The sequence below is a fragment of the Macrobrachium rosenbergii genome, chromosome 36 (genome assembly GCF_040412425.1).
Source record: "Macrobrachium rosenbergii isolate ZJJX-2024 chromosome 36, ASM4041242v1, whole genome shotgun sequence".
Classification (NCBI taxonomy): Eukaryota; Metazoa; Arthropoda; class Malacostraca; order Decapoda; family Palaemonidae; genus Macrobrachium; species Macrobrachium rosenbergii.
The window spans coordinates 17,672,361-17,694,037 of record NC_089776.1 but is presented as its reverse complement, the minus strand read 5'-3'; the positions used below and the strand labels follow the sequence as shown (position 1 = coordinate 17,694,037).

At 39.3% G+C, this 21,677-nt stretch overlaps 1 protein-coding gene across 3 annotated transcripts in view; it reads left to right on the top strand.

Annotated features, from left to right (window-relative positions):
* Pat1 (Protein interacting with APP tail-1) overlaps positions 1-21,677 on the top strand; it is a 362,655-nt gene that overhangs the window by 285,203 nt on the left and 55,775 nt on the right. For all 3 annotated transcript variants that reach the window (XM_067080970.1, XM_067080971.1, XM_067080969.1), the window contains 4 exons: positions 5,317-5,485; positions 8,271-8,411; positions 12,101-12,223; positions 13,595-13,719. In XM_067080970.1, coding sequence (XP_066937071.1) covers positions 5,317-5,485; positions 8,271-8,411; positions 12,101-12,223; positions 13,595-13,719 — 558 coding nt within the window. The remainder of the gene's footprint in view (positions 1-5,316; positions 5,486-8,270; positions 8,412-12,100; positions 12,224-13,594; positions 13,720-21,677) is intronic.

Genomic DNA, 21,677 nt, shown 5'->3' with positions numbered 1-21,677 from the left:
AAAATCTATAAATCAATCAGTCAAAAGGAGGACAAAGGCCATTGTATGAAGAGTGGCAGTGCATGGAAAATTCTATAGCAAAGAGCTTGACAATACCTGGTGCTGGGTAATGAAAAATTCAAGGAAGATGAAAGCACTTAATTTCCAGAACCTTAATCCTGAGCAAGATAAGGTCCTCTAAAAACACTAGAGCCCAGTTTCCATATATAAACTCCAGAGCCAAGACAAAATGTATCCCACTAAAGGCTAATCTCTATAACTCCCTTGCTGAAACAGTCATGGGGTAGAAGAAAGAAAGGACACCATTCATTGATAACAGGCTATATCTGTCACATGGTACAGAGAATGCATTTCCGGAACCATGGAAACAACTGCATAGAGAGCAAATTGGAAACCATTTTTAATAGCCAGTGAATCCAGCTACCAACCGAAAGTTAACAGGAGTCTAAGTTGACCCAAAACATAGCCAAAATGGTCCAAAAATAAATTCATAAAGTCACCTCTCAAGAAATAGCAAGCTAAAAAGGGGACTGGAAACAAGCAGTAGGAGAATCTTAACAGCAGAAAAAAAGACAGATAGCAGTGAGATACAGTGGGTCCCCGTTAGATCATGGATCAGCAATCGCGCCTTCAGTCAATGGCGGGTTTTTCTGTGGAACTTATCTCGAAATTTATTGTGGAAAATTCACTAATTCATGGGTTTTTTGTAGAGCAGTATTCACTAGTTACTGTATTTTCATTTTATTTTTATGACTAGATACATTTTTTATGATAAAAAAATTACTAATTTTCAAATATTAATATCAGTGTAAACACAGCAAAATATCGATAAAATGTTAAAATAAAAACCCTCAAAATCACAAAATAGCTTACTATGTAAACATACCCCAGTTCAGCCCCTCTCTCTCTCTCTCTCTCTCTCTCTCTCTCTCTCTCTCTCTCTCTCTCTCTCTCTCTCTCTCTCTCTCTCTCTCTCTCTCTCTCTCTCTCTCTCTTTATGCAATGCATATCCTTTAATGAAAAACAGCAAAATACCATTAAAATCTTTTTTCACTTACAGGATTCATTTATACTGGATTATTATAGTATATTGATCTATTATCATCGTAATATGTATAAAAAAATGATCGTCCCGACATTTGTACAGTCAGTCCCCTGTTTACGATGGGGTTCTGTTCTAACGCTTTAATGAAAGCCAAAAATCGTCATAAACCGAAAAATCATCAAAAACCGTCAAAAATCCTAAGAAAACCTTACTTTTGATGCTCTGGGTGTATTGGAAATGATGCAAACTGCATTTTTATTGAGTTTTTCATAAAAAAATTCTCAAAATTTTGATTATTCTGCCATTTTGGAGCCATATTTCTTCCGTTGGTATATATAGGGCGTTATATTTTTCTCTTTCTCTCTATGTCAAACCGGGAAATAATTTGTGATGAAATATGTGAAAAGATTTTAGCAAAACCTCGGAACATCGTAAGCCAGACCAGTTGTAAACCGGGGACTGCCTGTAATTGTTTTTACTGATGTAAACATAATACCAGTTTTCTCTCTCTCTCTCTCTCTCACACACACACTGAGATAAGAGAGAAAGATATTTTTTATGCATATGTAACACTTATGTTCATATCTTTATATTTATTTAGTTTTGTAGATAATAAACATGACATTATCATTCATTTTTTCATACTTTCCATGCTATAATTACTTTTTAAATAACTAGGAAAATATAATAAAATATAGTAAATTAGGTCTTATTTTAGCATAATTCTGTAGAATTCCAAGTCTTTTTATGGTAGATAAGCAGGAGAGGAATGTAGCTCTGTCAGTCATTTTGACACATTGACGTGAAGGGTGCTGGGGGTACCAACTTATCGTGGTTTTTCGCTTATAGCTGGTGGTTGTGGTCCCTAACCCCTGCGAATATGGGGAACATACTGTTGTCATTGAGGGAATGGGAACCCCTTTGTTGTTTGAAACCAAAAATCTTTCAAGTTGTCAATGAAGAGTTGGGGTAAAACAGTTTCAGGGAGTGTGGCAGCTGTAACCACAGTTGTGCCTGAAAACTTCCCTCACTTTTTTAATACTGTACAGCATTAAAAAAGAAAACTATTTAATATTATTTATTACATATTGTTTATTTATCATGATCAGAATCTAGTAAGATGCTGATTATAAACCTCTGAATGTTTGGCTAGGCCTATTGATCCTTGCCTAATCAGTGAAAAGCAGGGTATCCTAAAAATAATGTATTACCTTCAGTAATGGCTGGTAGATAATATTGACAGGGTAAGAAGTCAAATTGAAATGTAACCTTAAAAAATTTCATTTAGTAGAAAAAATGAACCAATAAAACCAGTATAATTAAAGAACAACAAAAGATAAGTTAATTGATCCTTTCAAACATAAGAAAAAAAAGCAACAGTAAATTATGTTTATTCTGTATATTCAGCAACCCTACCATGTTTAAATAAAATTATTTTATTTATATATCTGACTCCTTCATGCTTGTAAAAGTATTGTTTCAATTAAATATTTTTATGATAGTAAAAAGGAAATATGCAATATGTAAGACATAAGTTATTATGCGTCAAAACTGTTCTACTCAACATTCGGCATTCCAGGCATGACATCCAAAGCTCTGATAACATGGGTGGTAGGCATGTTCATGTCTAAACATAATAACATAATAGGCCACTCCAGGGCGATTGCTGCAATATCATGAACGTGATGGGGAGGAGGAGTCCTCGGAAATGCCATCAATGCCCCTCGCCTGACCGTGGAGGTAGAAATGCTCTCGGATGAACATAGAACGGAGGTGCTGCCTCATAGTGCCATGGAGATGTTGATGATCCTGTTCACAACACCATGAATGGGGGGACTATTACAGATGTCCCACAGATATGTCAGCCACCCGTCCACACAATCATGGTGGCGGGAAACGTTCTTTGAAGAGCGATCCATCCATTACGAAACTTTCACATGAATGTAGGGAAAAACTCTCAGAAAAGCCATCCCATTCTCCTCTAAACCTCCATGTGAACATGGCTGGGGCCCCTGCCTGGACATGCCATGCTGTGGCAACGTTCCTGAGCAGGAATGTGCAGGGATGAAGAAGCATTCACATACTTGACACTCACTCAAGCTAAGAAGAAGAGGCTCCATGTCTATGTCCGTAGACAGGGGAGAGCTTAAGGAGGAGATGAAGTCAACGAAAACAATCAAGTAGAGTTGTTTCTCGGTTGTGCAACATTTGTAGAAAGGACACGGCCGTGCAACATCTGCTCGGCCACGCTTCTTCCTTGGAGAGCGAACCTTCAGCTAAAGACGTTTTGCAAACTGCAGCGACATAAAAAAAGTCATGGCTGTGCAGCATTGAGGCAATGGCAAAGCTTACTCCTGCCCCGGGCCCTCAATATCTTTCCTCCTCGTTCGTACAACATGAAGCCAAAGACAAGGGCATGTAACATTGCATGGCAGCATATTCTTCCTTGGAGAGTGTATTATCAGTTTAGACATCCAGAGTACTGCGATGACGTTGAAAACTGCAACCAGGAACTGTTCCCGTAAGGAGACTTGTAGGGGGAAGAGTAAGCACAAGAACACTAGGAACTCTCGTTCTGGCACTAAAGAAATACTCATTTGTGCCCTGAAGGACAATGGAAGGAAGGGGAAGTAGACAATCTGGGCAGGAGCTGCACTAAGGGGAGAAGCACGGTCAAGGAGGAATGACTGGGGAAGACATGGTTGTGGCCAATAGCAAAAGGCGAAGGTGAAGGCGCGACTTCTACTGTACATCCAACGTTGAATGCAGGGAGGGGTGAAATAGCTCTTGAAGATATGATACACTGCAATGATGTACACACACATACACCCCCGAACCGAAATCGACTGGCTAAACGCTGCTGTTGGCTGTCCCTCTGATGGTGTGTCGTCTTCTTTACAGAATTGTGTATCCTTCCTCAGGGCCTTGGCCTACCCAACATTTCTTGAAAGGACAAGGAAGAAGACAAAGAGACTGCGAAACAGCATATGACGATGAAGTATGTGAAGGCGGTGATGAGAAACTTCATCAAGAATAGCTGTACTGGGACTTCTCATCATCCAGAACAGGAAGGAGAGGAGAGGGGGGGGAGAGCATAAGAACCCCCCACCAAGACGGAGCAAGAACTGTAGTCAGAAACCAGGACAGGAGCACGTACTGGTCTTGGAAACAACTTGCTAGGACCTGTAAACTCTAAGGGTCCTGCAACATCAACCTCTGCTTCCTCCTTTGTGCCAAGGGAGAGGGGATTCCATGCTCGAAGGCAAGCAGTGGCTCTTGTATGACGGGTTACAACACCACTGCACTGTAGCAAGAGAACCCACCTCCATCTCAAGCCACTCAAGCTCTACACCATCTAAAAGACTTAAAACATTACAATATTCCAAGTAATTGTGTAGTAAAAATAAATACCCTGCTTGTTTCAGAGAGAAAACACTTCAGAACAAACAGAGCAGATATAGAACAAGGATGTTTGATAAAACAAGGTTGAGAAGATGCCTAAAAATAGAAATGGTTGGGGGCGAGAGGCAGTCCTCTCCTTGGATTTGTGACAGAAAAAAGATATAACAATAAAAGAAAAAACACCAAGGGTAAGACAAGAGTTGGGTTTGCATTATATCAAAGGTAAAACAAGAGAATATTGAAGAGAAAGGCTCATACAGGCTAAAATGAGTTGATATCAACTATGCAGCATAAATGTGTATGAACTATGCAGGAAGAAAGATAAAATAAAATTATATGTAAACAGAGTAGAACACATTGTAAAATTGCAGTATTTCCCAAAATATCTCAAAACAACAACAAATATACTAAAAAATGAAAAGAATTAAGAAGAAATAAGTCGAAGGGCAGGCAGCAGAAGATTCAATTACCAATAACTACCTTGTTTTTAGTTAAATGGCTCGTTCCACCATGTGCTGAAAGTAAACCCCATATGTAAAGCCCGAAGGTTTGTATTTTAGGAAAAATACAAATTATTTAAAAATTTTATCATATTTCATAATTTGGACAAAATACTTGAAAACCTGCATAAAACAATGAATTTTCTTGCAAGTTTTATTTATTCATTATAACTGATTCTGATTTCCTTATTATAAAAAGTTTTTGTCAGAACAGTTATTACTTGGAATATAAAGAAGAAATAAGATCCGAACAATATATTTCATAAAGTGATGCAGAATATTGTAGCTGACTGTGCAGCAAGATAACATGAGAATTAAGAGTTATAGAATACTCTGGTTACTGTATACATTATCTTTTCATTTTTCCAGATTACTGCACGTACAGAATGGGTACTGTAGATTTGAGGAAGCTGAGAGAACGTACAATCAAGCAATGCAGCTTGTCAAGCGTTTGCAGCAGGCCGGAGTAACCCCAAATCTCTCTTCACTGTATTCAGAGTTCTCTACATTATATATGCTCAGATCAAATTATGCAGAAGTAAGTTGATAAACTTTTAAATACTGTACTGATTGCAACTATATTTTCCTCTTTTATTTTCAGTAGTTCCAAAATAGCTGGAGTTCATGTCTGTGCTCTTCCTTTCAAACATTCTTCTTTTGGTGTAACAGGGTTCATATCTCTTGACCATTTACATTTATGGCATTTAAGGAAAGTCTTAAGTATTGCATTTACGGTATACTGTAGACTAATATGACAGTCTTTGTAGTTACTGCATATTGTATACTTTATTTTACATAAGTGTTCAAACAAATTAATTGGTTCTTTTCAGGGGAATTATTTTGCCTGAAGACAGTTTTCCCTGGTACTTGTAGGATTTATTTCCTTGCTGAGTGCAAGCTGTAATTCAAACAGTGTTGTATACTTCATAATATATGGTTAAATTTATTTTATTGTAATACATATTTTAAAGGCAGTCATTATGTTTTCAGATCTCATATGATACTGATCATCTGACTTTAAAGTTGAAGACTAGTGTGATGAGATAATGTTGATCTAACCCTTGGAGTGCATGACTCTGGGGCAATCTGAGGGCATGTTTATCTGGAATATTTGTCATCATGCTTCCTGTGATTTTGGTTTTTAAATACATACTATTAACATCCCATGCTCTATGGAAGCTTTCATTCAGAAAGTGATATACAGCTTGTGCTCTACATTGCTTGGATCCCACCTAACCTTGTTCTTTTAGTGTTCTCTTCTCTTTGCATTCCTGGCACTTCATCCTCCCACTTATATTGCATTGTAGGTTATTTATGTTGTTGGGTTCAAAATGAAGAAAAGCATTTTTAGAAAAGAACACTTCTTTTACATAACCAGTAATCTTAGTACACAGTATTCTCCTCCTTTCTCCATGTTCTTCATGTTACAGTTGACAAGAAAAAACACTTTGTGCAATGATAGAAGGTGTCCGGGCATGCATAGTGGCGAGCCTTGTCTTTAGGATTTAGTAAGTTGGTGTGGATGAAAATCTGAGTATGAAGTAAGGCTGTTTATGATTGATGGGTTTATATGAAAAGTATGTTTTATATTATTTTTTATAAATGAAAGATAAAATATTTTATCTGGAGGTGTTAGAAATATTTACATTCTTTTATTATTAGAGTTATTTATGGGCAGTGCATCTGAATTTTTGTTTTTGAATTCTGTATTTCAGGATATAATCCACAGTGTTCTTATGCCAGATTTAGTTTCCACTTGTTGAAACTATAATAAGATAATTTATATACAAATATTATGTGGAGGTATCTTTCACCAAAAACAAATGGGGTCAGTTTTGTGTGTTAAATAGAGCAGGCATCAAAAGCAGAATTGAAGATTTCCTATTGTTAATGTGACTGAGCATTAAAGTCTGTACCAGGCTATCTGTCTCTCATTACAGCCAGAGATTCAGGTCAACCCCAGACAGCAATATTTAGACCAGTGCTGTAGTCCAGGTACACCTATGATTTTTGTCTTTGTGCTAAATTTAAAATACCTATTAAGTTATTATAACTTTTAACTCAGGATAAAATCTAGGAATAGACATGGATTTGTGTTAAGATTAGTGACATAAAATGTGTTGTACAATAGGTAAGAAAATTTTATAAAATAATGGAGACCTAGTAAAAGCATGGTTACAGCATCACCTAAAGATGGGAGGCTTAGCCATGTGGTTGGGGTTTGGAAAAGCTTATCCCATACTAGGTGGGCATGATCATATGAGGAACTAAACAGGTTTTAAGTAAACGCCAGGCTGACTCTTATGAGTATTAATATTATGCGCCATACGGTTTGGATGAATTTACCAGGAAAAATGTGCATGTCGCTTTAATGGGCCATAAATGACTTACGGAAACTGTAGTAGTCCAGTACACGAGAGAGGAGTAGGTCAGCTGTTAATCAGCTCAGTGGTCTGGTTAAACTAAGGTATACTTAACAGTGTGCCTTGGGATTTCGTGGGGGAATGTACTGCTTCTCCCTAGCTCCAGAATGTCTTTTTATTTATTTGCTCATAGATATACCGAGGGATTACTGTTGGTTTTAGTTCTTACCTTTTATGATAGTAGTTCAGCTATAATTGTAATTTTGCAAAGAAATATTAGAAAAACCATGTATACCTCACAAAAAGCTACTGCATCTCCCCATCTCAGTAAATGTCGTTAATATTTACAATAGATATACTCAGAATTTGTTACTGATTTTAGTTCAAATCTGTCATGATATTGTGTGAGCTATAATTATAATTTTACAAAATAAAATAAAATTAATTAATAGAAAAAACATGTATAACTTAATAGAATTTGCATATTTTTACGTGTCTTGGAAAAGAGGCCCCACACAGGGTTGTAAATATTCACTTCTAACTTCCCCTGGAGGGTACAGACAAATTTTTTGAATTTTTTCCGTACACCTTGTGCATTTGCATATCTTCCTCTCTCCATTGATGTGTATTTTTCTTAAATTGGCCAGCCTTAAAGTTTGCCCAGTTGGGGGATGTACTTATTTAGCCATCCTGTAAGTGTTAAGTGGAATTTTTATTTCCTGAATTAACATTTTTACTTTATTACTTACAAGTTTTGAAATAATCAGGGGTGCTGTAAGAATAAAACGATTACTGAAGCATCCAAACTTTTTCCAGTGTATGCCATCCTCTGCCTATAGGAACAGTCCACATGTGTGGCAGAAGCAGTATATAACATCGACCAGTTTCCCATCTTTGTAAGAGATGGATTCATTGGGTATAACTTCACAATAATTATTAATTTTATGTATTTTTTCACAGGCATATAGTTGGAGTGTTAAGGCTTTATATGCTCTTGTTGCCAATTTCCCAAAACCAGCTCTCATAGATGTGCTAAGACAGTCTGCAAAAGCATGTGTATTGAAACGTGAATTCAAGAAAGCTGGGTTGCTAATTAAGCAGGTATGTCAATAAATTATGATTTATCTAATAATAAATATTAATTTTTAAATATTTATAAGATTAAATAATAATAATAATGATAACAGTAATATAATAATAATAATAATAATATAACTGCAATTACAAAATTTATACTATGTATGCAATACGTATTTTAAACAAATAAATATCATTCCCTGATCTTTTGTGAAGCTTGATGGGAAAGCTGTCAGATATGTCAAATTAACCCTTAAACGCCTACTGGACGTATCATACGTCGACTAAAATTGTCTGTTGGGTGCCAAGTGGACGTACCGTACGTCGACTACAAAAAATTTCAACCTTCGGTCAACTTTGACTCGACCAAAATGGTCGAAAAATGCAATTGTTAGCTAAAACTCTTACATTCTAGTAATATTCAATCATGTACCTTCATTTTACAACAAATTGGAAGTTTCTAGCACAATATTTCGATTTATGGTGAATTTTTGAAAAAAAAACTTTTTTCTTACGCCCGCGCGGTAACTCGGCCAAAAATTTCAGAAATTCTTTCGTCATTTTGTCGTAATTTTTGCACTGTTCTATATTAGCCGTTATATAAAGTTTTATGTATGAAAATGTGCGCAATTTCATGTAAAATACAGCAAAATACAACCCATGGTTGTAGCTTTTATCAGTTTTGAAATATTTTCATATAAACCACGATAACTGCCAAAATTTCAACCTTCGGTCAACTTTGACTCGACCGAAATGGTAAAAACGCGATTGTAAGCTAAAACTCTTACATTCTAGTAATATTCAATCATTTACCTTCATTTTGCAACAAATTGGAAGTCTCTAGCACAATATTTCGATTTATGGTGAATTTTTAAAAACTTTTTCCTTACGCCGGCGCCAGAAATTCTTTTCATCACGTTGTCGTAATGTTTGCACTGTTTTATATTAGTCGTTACATAAAGTTTTATATATGGAAATGTGTGCAATTTCATGTAGAATACAACAGAAAATAACTCATGGTTGTAGCTTTTATCAGTTTTGAAATATTTTCATATAAATCATGATAACTGCCAAAATTTCAACCTTTGGTCAAATTTAACTCGACCTAAAATGGTCAAAAATGCAATTATAAGCTAAAACTCTTACATTCTAGTAATATTCAATCATGTACCTTCATTTTGCAACAAACTGGAAGTCTCTAGTGCAATATTTCGATTTATGGTGAATTTCTGAAAAAAACTTTTTCCTTACATCTGCACGCTGTAACTCTGCGAACATCTCAAAAATTCTTTCGTCACGTTGTCGTAATGTTTGCATCGTTTTACATTAGTCGTTACATAAACTTTTATATGTAAAAATGTGCGCAATTTCATGTAGAATACAACAGAAAATAGCTCATGGTTGTAGCTTTTATCAGTTTTGAAATATTTTCACATAAATCACGATAACTGCCAAAATTTCAACCTTCGGTCAACTTTACCGAAATGGTCAAAAAACGCAATTGTAAGCTAAAACTCTTACATTCTAGTAATATTCAATCGTTTACCTTAATTTTGCAATAAATTGGAAGTCTCTAGCACAATATTTCGATTTATGGTGAATTTTTGAAAAAAACATTTTCCTTACGTCTGCGTGGTAACTCGGCCGAACATCTCAGAAATTCTTTCGTCACGTTGTCATAATATTTTCACCATTTTATATTAGTCGTTACATAAAGTTTTATATATGAAAATGTGTGCAATTTCATGTACAATACAACAGAAAATAACTCATGGTTGTAGCTTTTATCAGTTTTGAAATATTTTCATGTAAATCACGATAAATAGAAAAATTCGACTTTGGTCAACTTTAACTCGACCGAAATGGTCGAAAACTGCAATTGTAAGCTAAAACACTTACAGTCTAGTACTATTCAATCAATTAGCTTCTTTTTTCAACAAACGGGAAGTCTCTAGCACAATATTTCGATTTATGGTGAATTTTTGAAAAAAACATTTTTTTACGTCCGCGTGTTACAAATTCATGCATCATTTTGTGATAATATTTTCTCTGTGTTGCTTTGATTGTTTTACAATTTGTTATATACCAAAATCATTGCAGTTTAGTGTACAATACAAAGAAAAACAAAATAACCCGTTAGCTTTAACCGTTTTGCTCACAGCGATTTGTATAAAATTATATATGAAAAATTTTTTTGCGCTGTCATATATTTCAATATTTATATATGATAATGATATTTTTTCATTTCTGATGGTTGCATACTAAACTTCAGGCAATGACAAAAAAAGGAGCCAAAATGAACTCTTAATCTTAAAAACTAAGCGTGCTGTGATTTTTTGAAAAAACTTTTTCCGCTTCGGCGCTAACTCACCGAACGCCGCCGGCATACGGGAGACGTTTTTGTAAATAGAGGCTCAGCGTTTAAGGGTTAATGTGACAGGAAGGGGGAGTGTTGCCGATAGCAGGTCAAAGGATTCCTATGTAATTCATTCTCTCTCTCTCTCTCTCTCTCTCTCTCTCTCTCTCTCTCTCTCTCTCTCTCTCTCTCTGTAATAATTCATAAAAATTCCACTCTCTTAACGTAAGGACAAGAATTCTCTCTCTCTCTCTCTCTCTCTCTCTCTCTCTCTCTCTCTCTCTCTCTCTCTCTCTCTCTCTCTCTCTCTCTCTCTCTCTCTCTCTCTCTCTCTCTCTCTCTCTCTCTCTCTCTCTCTCGTCTGGAGTTAGCGCTCATACATATTTTACAACTTATTACTATTTCTCTGTACGTCTTCACCTGTCCAGTTGAAAATTTTAAATCAGTCTAATTTTACCCGTACCGTCTACGAATTGTAAATACGCTAGTGTGGCAAATATTATGTTCTAAAACATAGAGACAGCTAAGAGTTGTATTAGTTCAAATAAAAACACTGTTTGTTCATGAAAAGTACTCTGGCATTGGAAATTCACAAATTAAAAAATGCTTACCACCATTTATTGACAAAAATGTTTCCTGTGAAGAAAGGAAATATAGAAAGTGGGAATTCATCAAAGAACAAGTTAAATCGGGAAGATAGAAATATAAGTAGCAATATTTTATGAGCATTCTTGTGACTGTAAGAAGAATGCATGGTAGTTAATCACGAGAATACTTGGGAAAATCTTGGAAGGGGATAAAAGAACAGGTTCTTCTTCCTCATGTTCTTCTGTTCTTTGCAAAAATTCTCACCAGCAGAATTCTTACTTAACTCTCATCTAACCTTAAGTGAGATAGGAAAGCTGACATAGTGGCCTCGTTAAACCATGCAATGATAATAGAATTTTTGAAATATTTTGACAGAGTATGCATTAGTTAATCAGAAAAGCTGTCAAGTAATAAGAGCGGAATTTTTTTTTAGCTAGTAATGCAGAATCCTTCATGCAGTGCAACAAACCTGTTAACAGAGATTCTTTGCAATATCTCTTTGGTCAAAGCCTTATTGCTTTTTGTCTTTTACTGTCATTCATTTTCTTTGGTTCCTGCCGCACCTAGCTGTCCACCTTCTAAGCTTTGCTTCAGTCCAATTTTGACCTCTTACAATAATTTGTGCAAGCCCTGTGATAGTCAAGAAATAGTAGTCATTAAACTGCTATAATATAATGAAGAATTAATTAATGTGTGAGGCCCTTTGCTCCACACAATAATGAAGGCACTGAAGATGATGATCAATTAATCTGTGTCACTTCACTTCCAGGCTGTCATGATAGCAACAGAAGTCTTTGGTGACAAGCATCCTAAGTATGCTGACACACTCATTGACTATGGATTCTACTTGTTAAACGTTGATGCCATTAGTCAAGGTGTACAGGTGTATAAGGTTAGTACATTGTACTTGCTTAATTGCATTAATATGTATTGAATGGGTGCAAGTCTGTACTTTTTTTGTATTTTTTGGTCACACATTCAGAAATAAGAGAGCAAATATTATTCATGGCTTGTGTATTTTTGGGATGACTTAAAGTCTGTTACTGTAATGTCATTCAGTTATGTTTTAGGTTATGTTTTGGTCAGAAAATTTGGTAATTAGAATTAGATGTTGGTTTTCATTATGTTAAATTATTAGCTATAATATTGGATGAGATTGTTGTGACATTTTTGTGAGCTTTATGTGTCTGTACAAATTCAAATTCTAGTATTTTGTGTTTTACCTCGTAAGTGATAGAAGTTAAATTATTTGGAATAGACATATTTACTACAGGTTAGGCAACACTTCAGTTCCATGGTCATTCCCTCTGTGAACCATTGTAAACAAATTTGGCATCCATGTCCTTAGCAAAAATAGTGTAATATTTGTTTGAAGCTAAGACTCAAGATTTAATTCTTTTTGGATAAGCCAACCTCAAGAATTCCAGATCTGAATTTATGTTGATGTAGTTTAACAATATACTTTTAACCTAGTAATCCAAGACTGTTGCTGGCACTGTCTTTAAAAAAAATATACACTTTTTTTTTTTTTTAGCTAAGTCAGGCATGAGGACTGAATCTGACAAGAATTGCGTTATTACTCCCATTTGGGGCCATAAATCCAAGGTGGCCACAGTTGCCATCTTGAAACTAATGTTTGAAAAAAAGTACCTAGAAATATCTTCTAAAAAGATCTCATTTCACATAAAGGTACCATGATTATTCCAAGTACAGTATTGCAGTAGGTTACAACATAGTTCTCATCCGTAAATTGAAGATTGGGACTATGCATTGTAACTTGAACCAGTTGGAGCTGAACCTATTCAATTCAAAACATCACACAATGGTTTTAACCTGAGTATGACATTTTTAAATCATTTTGTGATGCAACATTGCACCTAAACACAAATGAAAAGCATTCAGAAATAACCAGTATTATGGTTTCTTGTCAAACTGTTTTGAGACTCTAATTCATAAATCACATTAATATACGTAGGTTGCAAGATATTTAAACCAGTAATCAGTCAGTATCAGAGCACTCTTCCCAACTAGATTTTGACTAATCAGATTCTTATGACTCTCCAGTCTTGCTGTGTACATCATGTTCAAGTTTGTTAGAAGAAAAAAGTACTGCAGATGGTTTTGACAGAAATATCCAGAGTAGTATTTCCTCTGTTGACCAAAGTTCCAATACATTTTCCACTGAAAACATGAATCTTGGCTTATCTTTTGTTTCAGCTGATGTTGACCCATAACCTTTGGTAATTACCTTTTATTTTTCCAGACTGCCCTTGAAGTTCGTCAATATGTGTTTGGTGGTGTTAATCTTCATGTTGCCATTGCCCATGAAGACTTGGCATATGCATCCTATGTGCATAATTATGCATTTGGAAAGTTTGATCATGCAAGGTAAACAAGTTATTTTTCACAGTGTTTAAAATGTAATGTTTATTAGAAGGTTTATTTTTAGGAGTATCTCAGTACTTAGTTTTTACTCTAGGATCTTAGAACAACACTCATTTGCCCAATGGTACAAATCACTTGTGTGGGGGAATATAACAGAATAATAGTTTTGTTCATGACACTTACCTGGCAGATATATATATAGCTGTATTCTCCGAAAGGGACCGACAGAAATTCAAAACTTACGGCACACGAGATGGGCCAGGTGGTTAGTACCCATTCCCGCCGCTGGGAGGCGGGTATCAGGAACCATTCCCATTTTCTATTCAGATTTTTCTGTCGCCGGTATTGTCAACACCTGTTGCCAATACCTCCGCTGTTGGATTTTCGTAAACTTTTTCCACTAAGTATTCTGATTGTCTTTTGGTATTTGGACTTTGGCTTTGTGGATAGGCATACGCTTCTTTGGACTGTTTTGATTTTGTTTTGGCTTTTCCTTGAACGAGATGTCTGGATCTAGTTCTGCTAGTTTCAGGTGTGTGTTGTTCAGGAGTGTAAGGTGAGGCTACCAAAGCTTTTCGGTAGACCCTCACACAGTATGCATGAGATGTAGAGGGCATGTCTGTATGTTGGATGATCGCTGCAAGGAGTGTGAATCGTTGCCTGATTCTGATTGGAAGGCGACACGATTCTTACGTTCGCAAGCTAGAGCGTGATCGTAAGGAGGTCTTCCTCCAGGAGTGTGTCGGTAGGTGGGAGTCAGGGTATTAATTTATCTCCTGTTAACCCTACTAATGCTTCTCCTTTCCTGTAGAGTCGCCTTCTAACCCTGTGATTGCGTCTGCGGAAGGTAATGCCCTTGCTGCAGATTTTGAACTCCATTCGTACCTTTGGAGTCTAAGGTGTTGGCGATCGAAAGTGCAGTGAAGTGTAGTGATCCCCCAGTGTTGTGGAGGGGGCGTCAGATCGGCCCTATAATGCCTCTAGGTCTAGACCTCTGCCGAACTCCCAGGACTTAGGGAATGGGCATGTCGAAAGCCGCAAGAGGGTTACGGGGACCCCCACCGATCTGGCGTCCCTTCCGGCAGGCCTTGTTGACGTCTCCCAGGCTGCCATCTGGGGATCGTGATGCGACGGATCCTTAAGGATTGTTTTTCATCCTCCGAGGCGTCCCTCTCCACTTAAGGGGTCAAGGGTCACTAGGGAAAAGAAACATTCTCGGTTGGACTCTCGTCCTTTCAAGAGGAGCCGCGTTGAAGAGGACGCTTCTTCTCCTCTTTCTCGTGCCTTGGACTCTTCTCCCGACTGGCTGAGAGTTTTGCCGCAGAAGAGGACCAGGATTTCTTCGGAGGAGGACGTTGCTGAACGCCCCAGCCGCCTTCAAGAAGAGAGCCCCAGTCGCTCTTGGTAGAAGGAGGGAGGACGTCCCTTCCCCCTCTTCTTCTCATAAGAGCAGCCCTTCTCCTGAGAGGGCTTCTCTCCTTCCAAGCGTCTTATCCTAGATATGCAGCGGCAGTTAGCTTCCCTTCTCGCTGCTAAGGAGAAGCAACCTGTCAGGCGCCTGCAAGGATTTGTCGCTGCCAGTTAAAAGATCTAAGAGGTCTCCCTCTCCTTCTCTTCGTTTGTCTCTCTCCCCGCGCAGCTTCTCGTAGTCACCCTCATCGTTCTGCGGATCATCAGCTCTCCTTGCCCCGTCGTGACTCGCTGGTTGATCAGGACGCTCCTCTTGCAGCTCGGCTTGCTGCTAGTAAGAGTTCGCGCCAAGACGCTCTTCTTGCCTCTCCTCCTGCTTCGCGCTCGTTTTTGACGTTCGGCAGGGCGCCCACCAGGACGCTTCGTTTTCCCGATCCCTTCATGATGCTCTCCAGGACTCGTCGTCAAGAAGCTCGGCGGCTCGTTTGCCGGGACTCGCCAGGACGCCGGCAGCTTGTAAGACAGGACGCTCTTCAGGACGCTCTCGGCTGCTTTGAAGCAGGACGCCGTCAGGGCGCCATCAGGACGCCGTCAGACGCTCCTCAGGACGCTCATCAGGACGCCGGCAGGACGCTCCTGGACTGGAAAGTTGTTCCTGAATTTTCTGCTGCTTCTTCCCACGAGAAGAGGTCTGGGGACGTATTGGACCCAAAGGTCTTTGTTTCTCTCTAGCCCCGGAAGACTCTCCTGTCGCTCCTGTCGAAGAGGCGGATTTGTCTCAGGAGTCGGACTCTGCTGAACAAGAGCCCCCTCTCTTTCGTCTTTCTCCGATTACAGGATTTTTGGCTAGTATGCTTAAGGAGCTTTTTCCTGATAAGTTTCAGCCTTCTGCTCCCTTTCCCTCCTTCGCAGTTAGCTTCTTCGAAGGTGAGGAAATCGCCCAAGCTTCCTACAAATGAAGACCTCTGGCTACAAGAAAAGCTCTCAAGAGGGTCAATGCATGGATGGAAGATAGGAAGTCTCAAGGAAATCTTCCTTCGCTCTCCCCCCGTCTAGATTGTGCGGGAAAGCGGGTATGTGGTATGAGACGGAGAGGAAATTGGCTCTAGAGTTCCTTCTTCCTCTCAAGGTGATTTTGCGAGCCTCGTGGATGCGTCAAGGAGGTCTCTTCTTTCTTCAGCTAAGGTGTCTTGGACTCTTTCTGAAACCGACCACCATCTGAAAGGCCTCTTCAAGTCGATGGAGGTTTTTAACTTTCTGGACTGGTGCTTGGGGCCTTGGACTTAAGGACTCGTAGTCCGGACTCTATTTCTCTGGGGAGCTGTCCAGTGTACTGTCGTGCATGGACAAGGCCGTCAGGGATGGCGCTGATGAACTGGCTTCTCATTTTGGTACAACCTCCTAAAGAAGAGGGCTTTGTACTGCAATTTCGCTGCCAAGTCAGTTTCTCCTGTTCAGAGGGCTGAGTTACTTTTTGCCCCTCTTTCTAGCCATCTCTTCCCCAGCCGCTTGTCAAGGATCTCGCCTCCAGCCTTAAGGAGAAGGCTACTCAGGATCTCCTTGCTCAATCTTCCAGGCGTCCTAGTGTCCCTTTGTGTCTTCTCAAGGACTTCCCCGAAGAGACAGAAGCCCTTTCGTGGGAGATCTTCCTCCTCTAGACCTTTTTTCGAGGAAGAGGTCTCTCCAGAGGCGGAGCCCCTTCTTCCCAAAGGGGCAAGAAGTGATTTTCTCACCTCCAGACACCAGTAGGAGCCAGGCTTCTCCTGTTTTCGGAAGCCTGGAAGGTAAGAGGGGCGGATTCCTGGTCCCTCAATGTGATCAAAAAAGGTTACAGGATCCCGTTCCTCGAGAAAAACCCCTGTCCTCTACTCCCAGAGATCTGTCGCCTTCTTACCGATGGAAAAGCAACAGATCCTTTTAGATCTGCTGGAAGATATGATTCAGAAGAGAGCAATAGAGCGAGTCCTGGATCTGGAGTCTCCAGGTTTTACAACCGTCTCTTCCTGGTTCCAAAACAGTCAGGGGTGGAGACCAGTCCTGGACGTCAGCAGACTGAACAACTTTGTCGTCAAGGAGAAGTTCAAAATGGAGACGCCTCAGTCGGTTATCAATGCACTGCGACCAGGCGATTGGATGGTCTCTCTCGACCTTCAGGACGCGTATTTTCATGTCCCCATTCATCCTCAATCGAGAAAGTTTTTGAGGTTTGTCCTGAAGGGAAGAGTGTACCAATTCAGAGCTCTCTGTTTCGGTCTGAGTACAGCTCCTATGGTTTTTTCACAGTCCTGATGAGGAACGTTGCCCGGTGGCTTCATCTTGCCGGAGTAAGGATATCGCTCTATCTAGCGACTGGCTCATCAGAGCCACGTCGAAACAAAGGTGTCTGGAGGACTTGCATTCGACTTTGGAACTGACGAAGTCCCTGGGACTTCTTGTGAATTTAGAGAAGTCTCATCTGATCCCCTCTCAGTCCATTCTTTATCTGGGGATTCGGATGGATTCAGCGGGTTTTCGAGCCTTTCCATCCCAGGACCGTCAGCAGCACTGCTTAGTAAAAGTTTCGGCCTTCCTGGGGAAAGAAACATGCTCGGTGAGGGAATGGATGAGTCTGCTGGGGACCATTTCATCACTGGAGAAGTTTGTTTCCCTGGGGAGGTTGCATCTCAGACCCTACAGTTCTTTCTTGCAGACAACTGGAAGAACAAGGAGGACTTAGACGAGTCTCTCAGGATCTCTCTCTCCGTCAAGGACCATCTTCGGTGGTGGCTCGATCCTGTAAAGTTGGCAGAAGGGGTCTCTCTCTATCTTCAGAGCCCGACCTAGTGTTGTTTTCCGGACGCGTCCATGTCGGGATGGGGAGCAACACTAGGGGAGGAAGTGTCAGGCACCTGGGAAGGGGAACAGGTGTCCTGGCACATAAATCTCAAAGAACTGAAAGCGATTTTCTTGGCTCTTCAGTTCTTCCAGGATCAAGTTGCAGGTCGGGTGATTCAAGTCAACTCCGACAACACCACGGGAAAACCTCAAGAAACAGGAGGTACTCATTCCCGGTCCCTGTTCCTGATCGCCAAGGAGATCCTGCTTTGGGCACATTCTCACCAGGTGACGATTCTCACTCGTTTTTGTTGCAGGGTCGAGAATGTTCATGTGCCGACCTTCTCAGTCGACAACATCAGCTGCTGACAGAATGGACTCTGAACGCAGAAGTGTGTCAGGATCTTTGGAAACTTTGGGGACGTCCTTCAGTGGACGTTTTGCGACTTCAAGGACCACAAGGCTGCCCCTTTACTGCTCTCCTGTTCTCGACCCGGGAGCCCTTGCAATAGACGCCTTTTCTGGGACTGGAAAGGTCTAGATCTGTACGCCTTTCCCCATTCAAGATTCTGAGGGAAGTCGTCAGAAAGTTTGTAGCCTCAGAAGGGACGAGAATGACTTTAATCGCTCCTTTTGGCCTTCAGCAGAATGGTTCCCAGAGGTCATGTCTCTCGTGGTAGACTATCCAAGAACGCTTCCTTTGAGAACAGATCTTCTCAAACAACCCCACTTCGAGAGGTTCCACAAAAACCTTCCCGCTCTGAGTCTAACTGCATACAGACTATCAGTTGCTCAGAGCAGAGGTTTTTCTAGACCAGTGGCTAAGGCGATCGCTAACGCCAGTTGAGAGCCTCTTCCAGTGCAGTGTACCAGTCCAAGTGGATCATTTTCAGGAGGTGGTGTAAACTTTTTGGAATTTCTCCACCACGACCTCTCTTTCCCAGATAGCAGACTTCCTTTTATATCTGAGAAAGGATTTAAACCTGGCAGTCCTGTAACCATCAAAGGCTATAGGAGTATGCTGTCAACGGTCTTCAGGCATAGAGGCCTGAACTTATCGGACAATAAAGACCTTGATGATCTTCTTAGGTCTTTTTTTTTTCTAAGGTAGCCTCCCTAAGTTACCTTCATGGAATTTAGATATAGTTCTAAAATTCCTGATGTGAAGAGGTTTGAACCTTTAAATTCTGCTTCCTTCAGAGATGTAACAAAGAAAGCTATTTTCCTAACTGCTCTTACTCGTAAGTGAGTTAGTGAACTTAGCGTTCAGCAAGATTATAGGTTTCAGAGGCCCTGATGCTGTCTGTTCTCTGAGCCCTATTTTTCTTGCTAAGAATGAGAACAAATTACCCCTTGGCCCAGGTCCTTAGCAAAAATAGTGGGCTTGACGGACATCACTGGACAAGAACCTGAGAGAACCCTATGTCCTGTCAGGGCTCTAAAATTTTATTTGCAGAGGACCCAGAATTGTAAGGTCCTTCTAGCAATCTCTGGTGCTGTTAAGAGGCCTGAGTTACCTTCTAAAAAAAAAATGCCCTTTTTTTCTTTCTAGCGAAGCACCATCATGAGACTGCCCATTCCAGTGTGCTAGACGAAGACTTGAGAACTTTGAAGGTTAAGGCTCACGAAGTGAGAGCCATTGCTACCTCAGTGGCCTTCCAGAAAAACCAGTCTCTCAATGACATTCTGGGTGCCACTTTTTGGCATAAAGCAATTCGGTCTTTGCTTCTCATTATCTCACAGAAGTGAAGACGTCCTCATGAGAATTGAAGCGCTGGGACTTACGTTTCCATAAATACGATCTTGGGAACAGAAAGCGATTCTCATCATCTCCTTTAGTTTTGTTTTGGTGTGACATTTTAATATTTTTTTTGTGTTGTTTTTATGGTCGTTGGGTCTCCACCAGTGGTGGTCGCCCCAGTCCTTAGTTTATGTTAATCTTTTAACTAATTCTAAAGGCTTGGTCAGGTGGTTGTTAGTTTGTCGTTTACCCTCCAGTAAGGTCATATGGTCTAGTCACATTGTGGTCTCAACTAGATTTTGACAGATCATCTAGATTCCACCAGCTCTATAGGTCTCTACCTCATGCTGGAGTTTTCTAGTAAAGCAGAAGCAGGCTTGGGTGACAGTAATCACCAAGTCAGCAATGCTAACAGGTTGAACCAAAGGCGTCAATCGCCTGAAAACATAATTTTGTTTCCTAAATCCTATTCTGTCTCTTCCCACCTCCAATGGTGGGATTCCTTTTATATTTATATCTGTCAGGTAAGTGTCATGAACAAAATGATATTTTTATGATAAAATAAAGTTTGTTCATACTTACCTGGCAGATATATATAATCATAGTGCCCTCCTCCTCAGGAGACAGTAGTTCTAGTTTCTAGAAAATCTGAATAGAAAATGGGAATGGTTCCTGATACCCAGTGTCCCAAAATGGAATGGGTTTTAACCACCTGGCCCATTTTGTGCCGTAAGTTTTTGAATTTCTGTAGGATCCCTTTCGGAGAATACAGCTATATATATATCTGCCAGGTAAGTATGAACAAACTTTATTTTATCATAAAAATATCATTTTAAGAAAATAAACATACTAGAATCCAAGATAACTGGTTACTGTGTATATAAAGGCTAGAATATAATAATGAGAAACCCCAGAATAAATGTTTAGGCAATATTGGTAAAAAAAGCAAACATTATGGGGAATTGCATCATATAAAAATTAGAAGTTACCCAGTCCGATAGGTAAGAGAAAACCAAAGAACTAACTAGAGTAGTGTAAAAAACAAAAAGGCAGAATCAGATCAAGTTTAAATAAAGCAAATACAGTAAGACACTTACAGTTACAAACAGATAAATAAACACAAAAAACATAAAAATGTTAACATTGACAAGGGAAGTGTTGTCTCTATAGTCACACAGAAAAATGAGGATAGAAATTGGTTTCATAAGAAGGTCTAGGCATGGACAGTAGAAGCCTCTCAACTTTGGATGGTACAAGTTGGTATGTCTGCCATAGTGTATTATACACAAAGTGCACCTATGCATTGACTTACATTAGGATTACATTTTGGAAGTTGGGATGCAAATCAATTTGGGCATAAGTTGATCATGATAGGAGTGAGGTGAAATATTCTGTACAACAAAGATAACCTTGACACAAGCTTGTACATATGTACCCTCTTCATCTGTACCTGTGTATTGTACTTAAAAGCTTAAATGGCATAGTAATAAAATAAAAATGTGGTATACTATTTAATATGAATGTTGTTGAGGGAGAACAGGTGTGAATTTTATATTTTGCAATTTTTATTAAAACTTTACAGAAAGTGCAGCTTCTGCGATATAAAACAAAATTCGTCATATAAACCCATCAAGTACCATTAGTCTTAATTTGCAATATCAAAATCCCTAGATGTGTGGTTACTGCAGGCTTGAAGTAAGACCCAACAGTACAGCTAGAATGATGAGTTATAATGAAAAATTTTGTTTTTTTTATTATGAAAGCTTCAAGAATTTTATATAATCCCATCAACCATAATTGCCTGAATCACTACTAGAGTGGGGGGATGAGAGAAAATGATCCATAGCTACAGTGAGATTCCATTGGATCTGTGATTGCTTGTGGACAGTAGGAGGTTAGGGATAAAATGTTGTTAACGTCTAGAAAGTGAAGCAGTGGTTTGTATCATGAATACCTAAACAAATTTGCAGAAAGGGAAAATCATTCACATAAACCA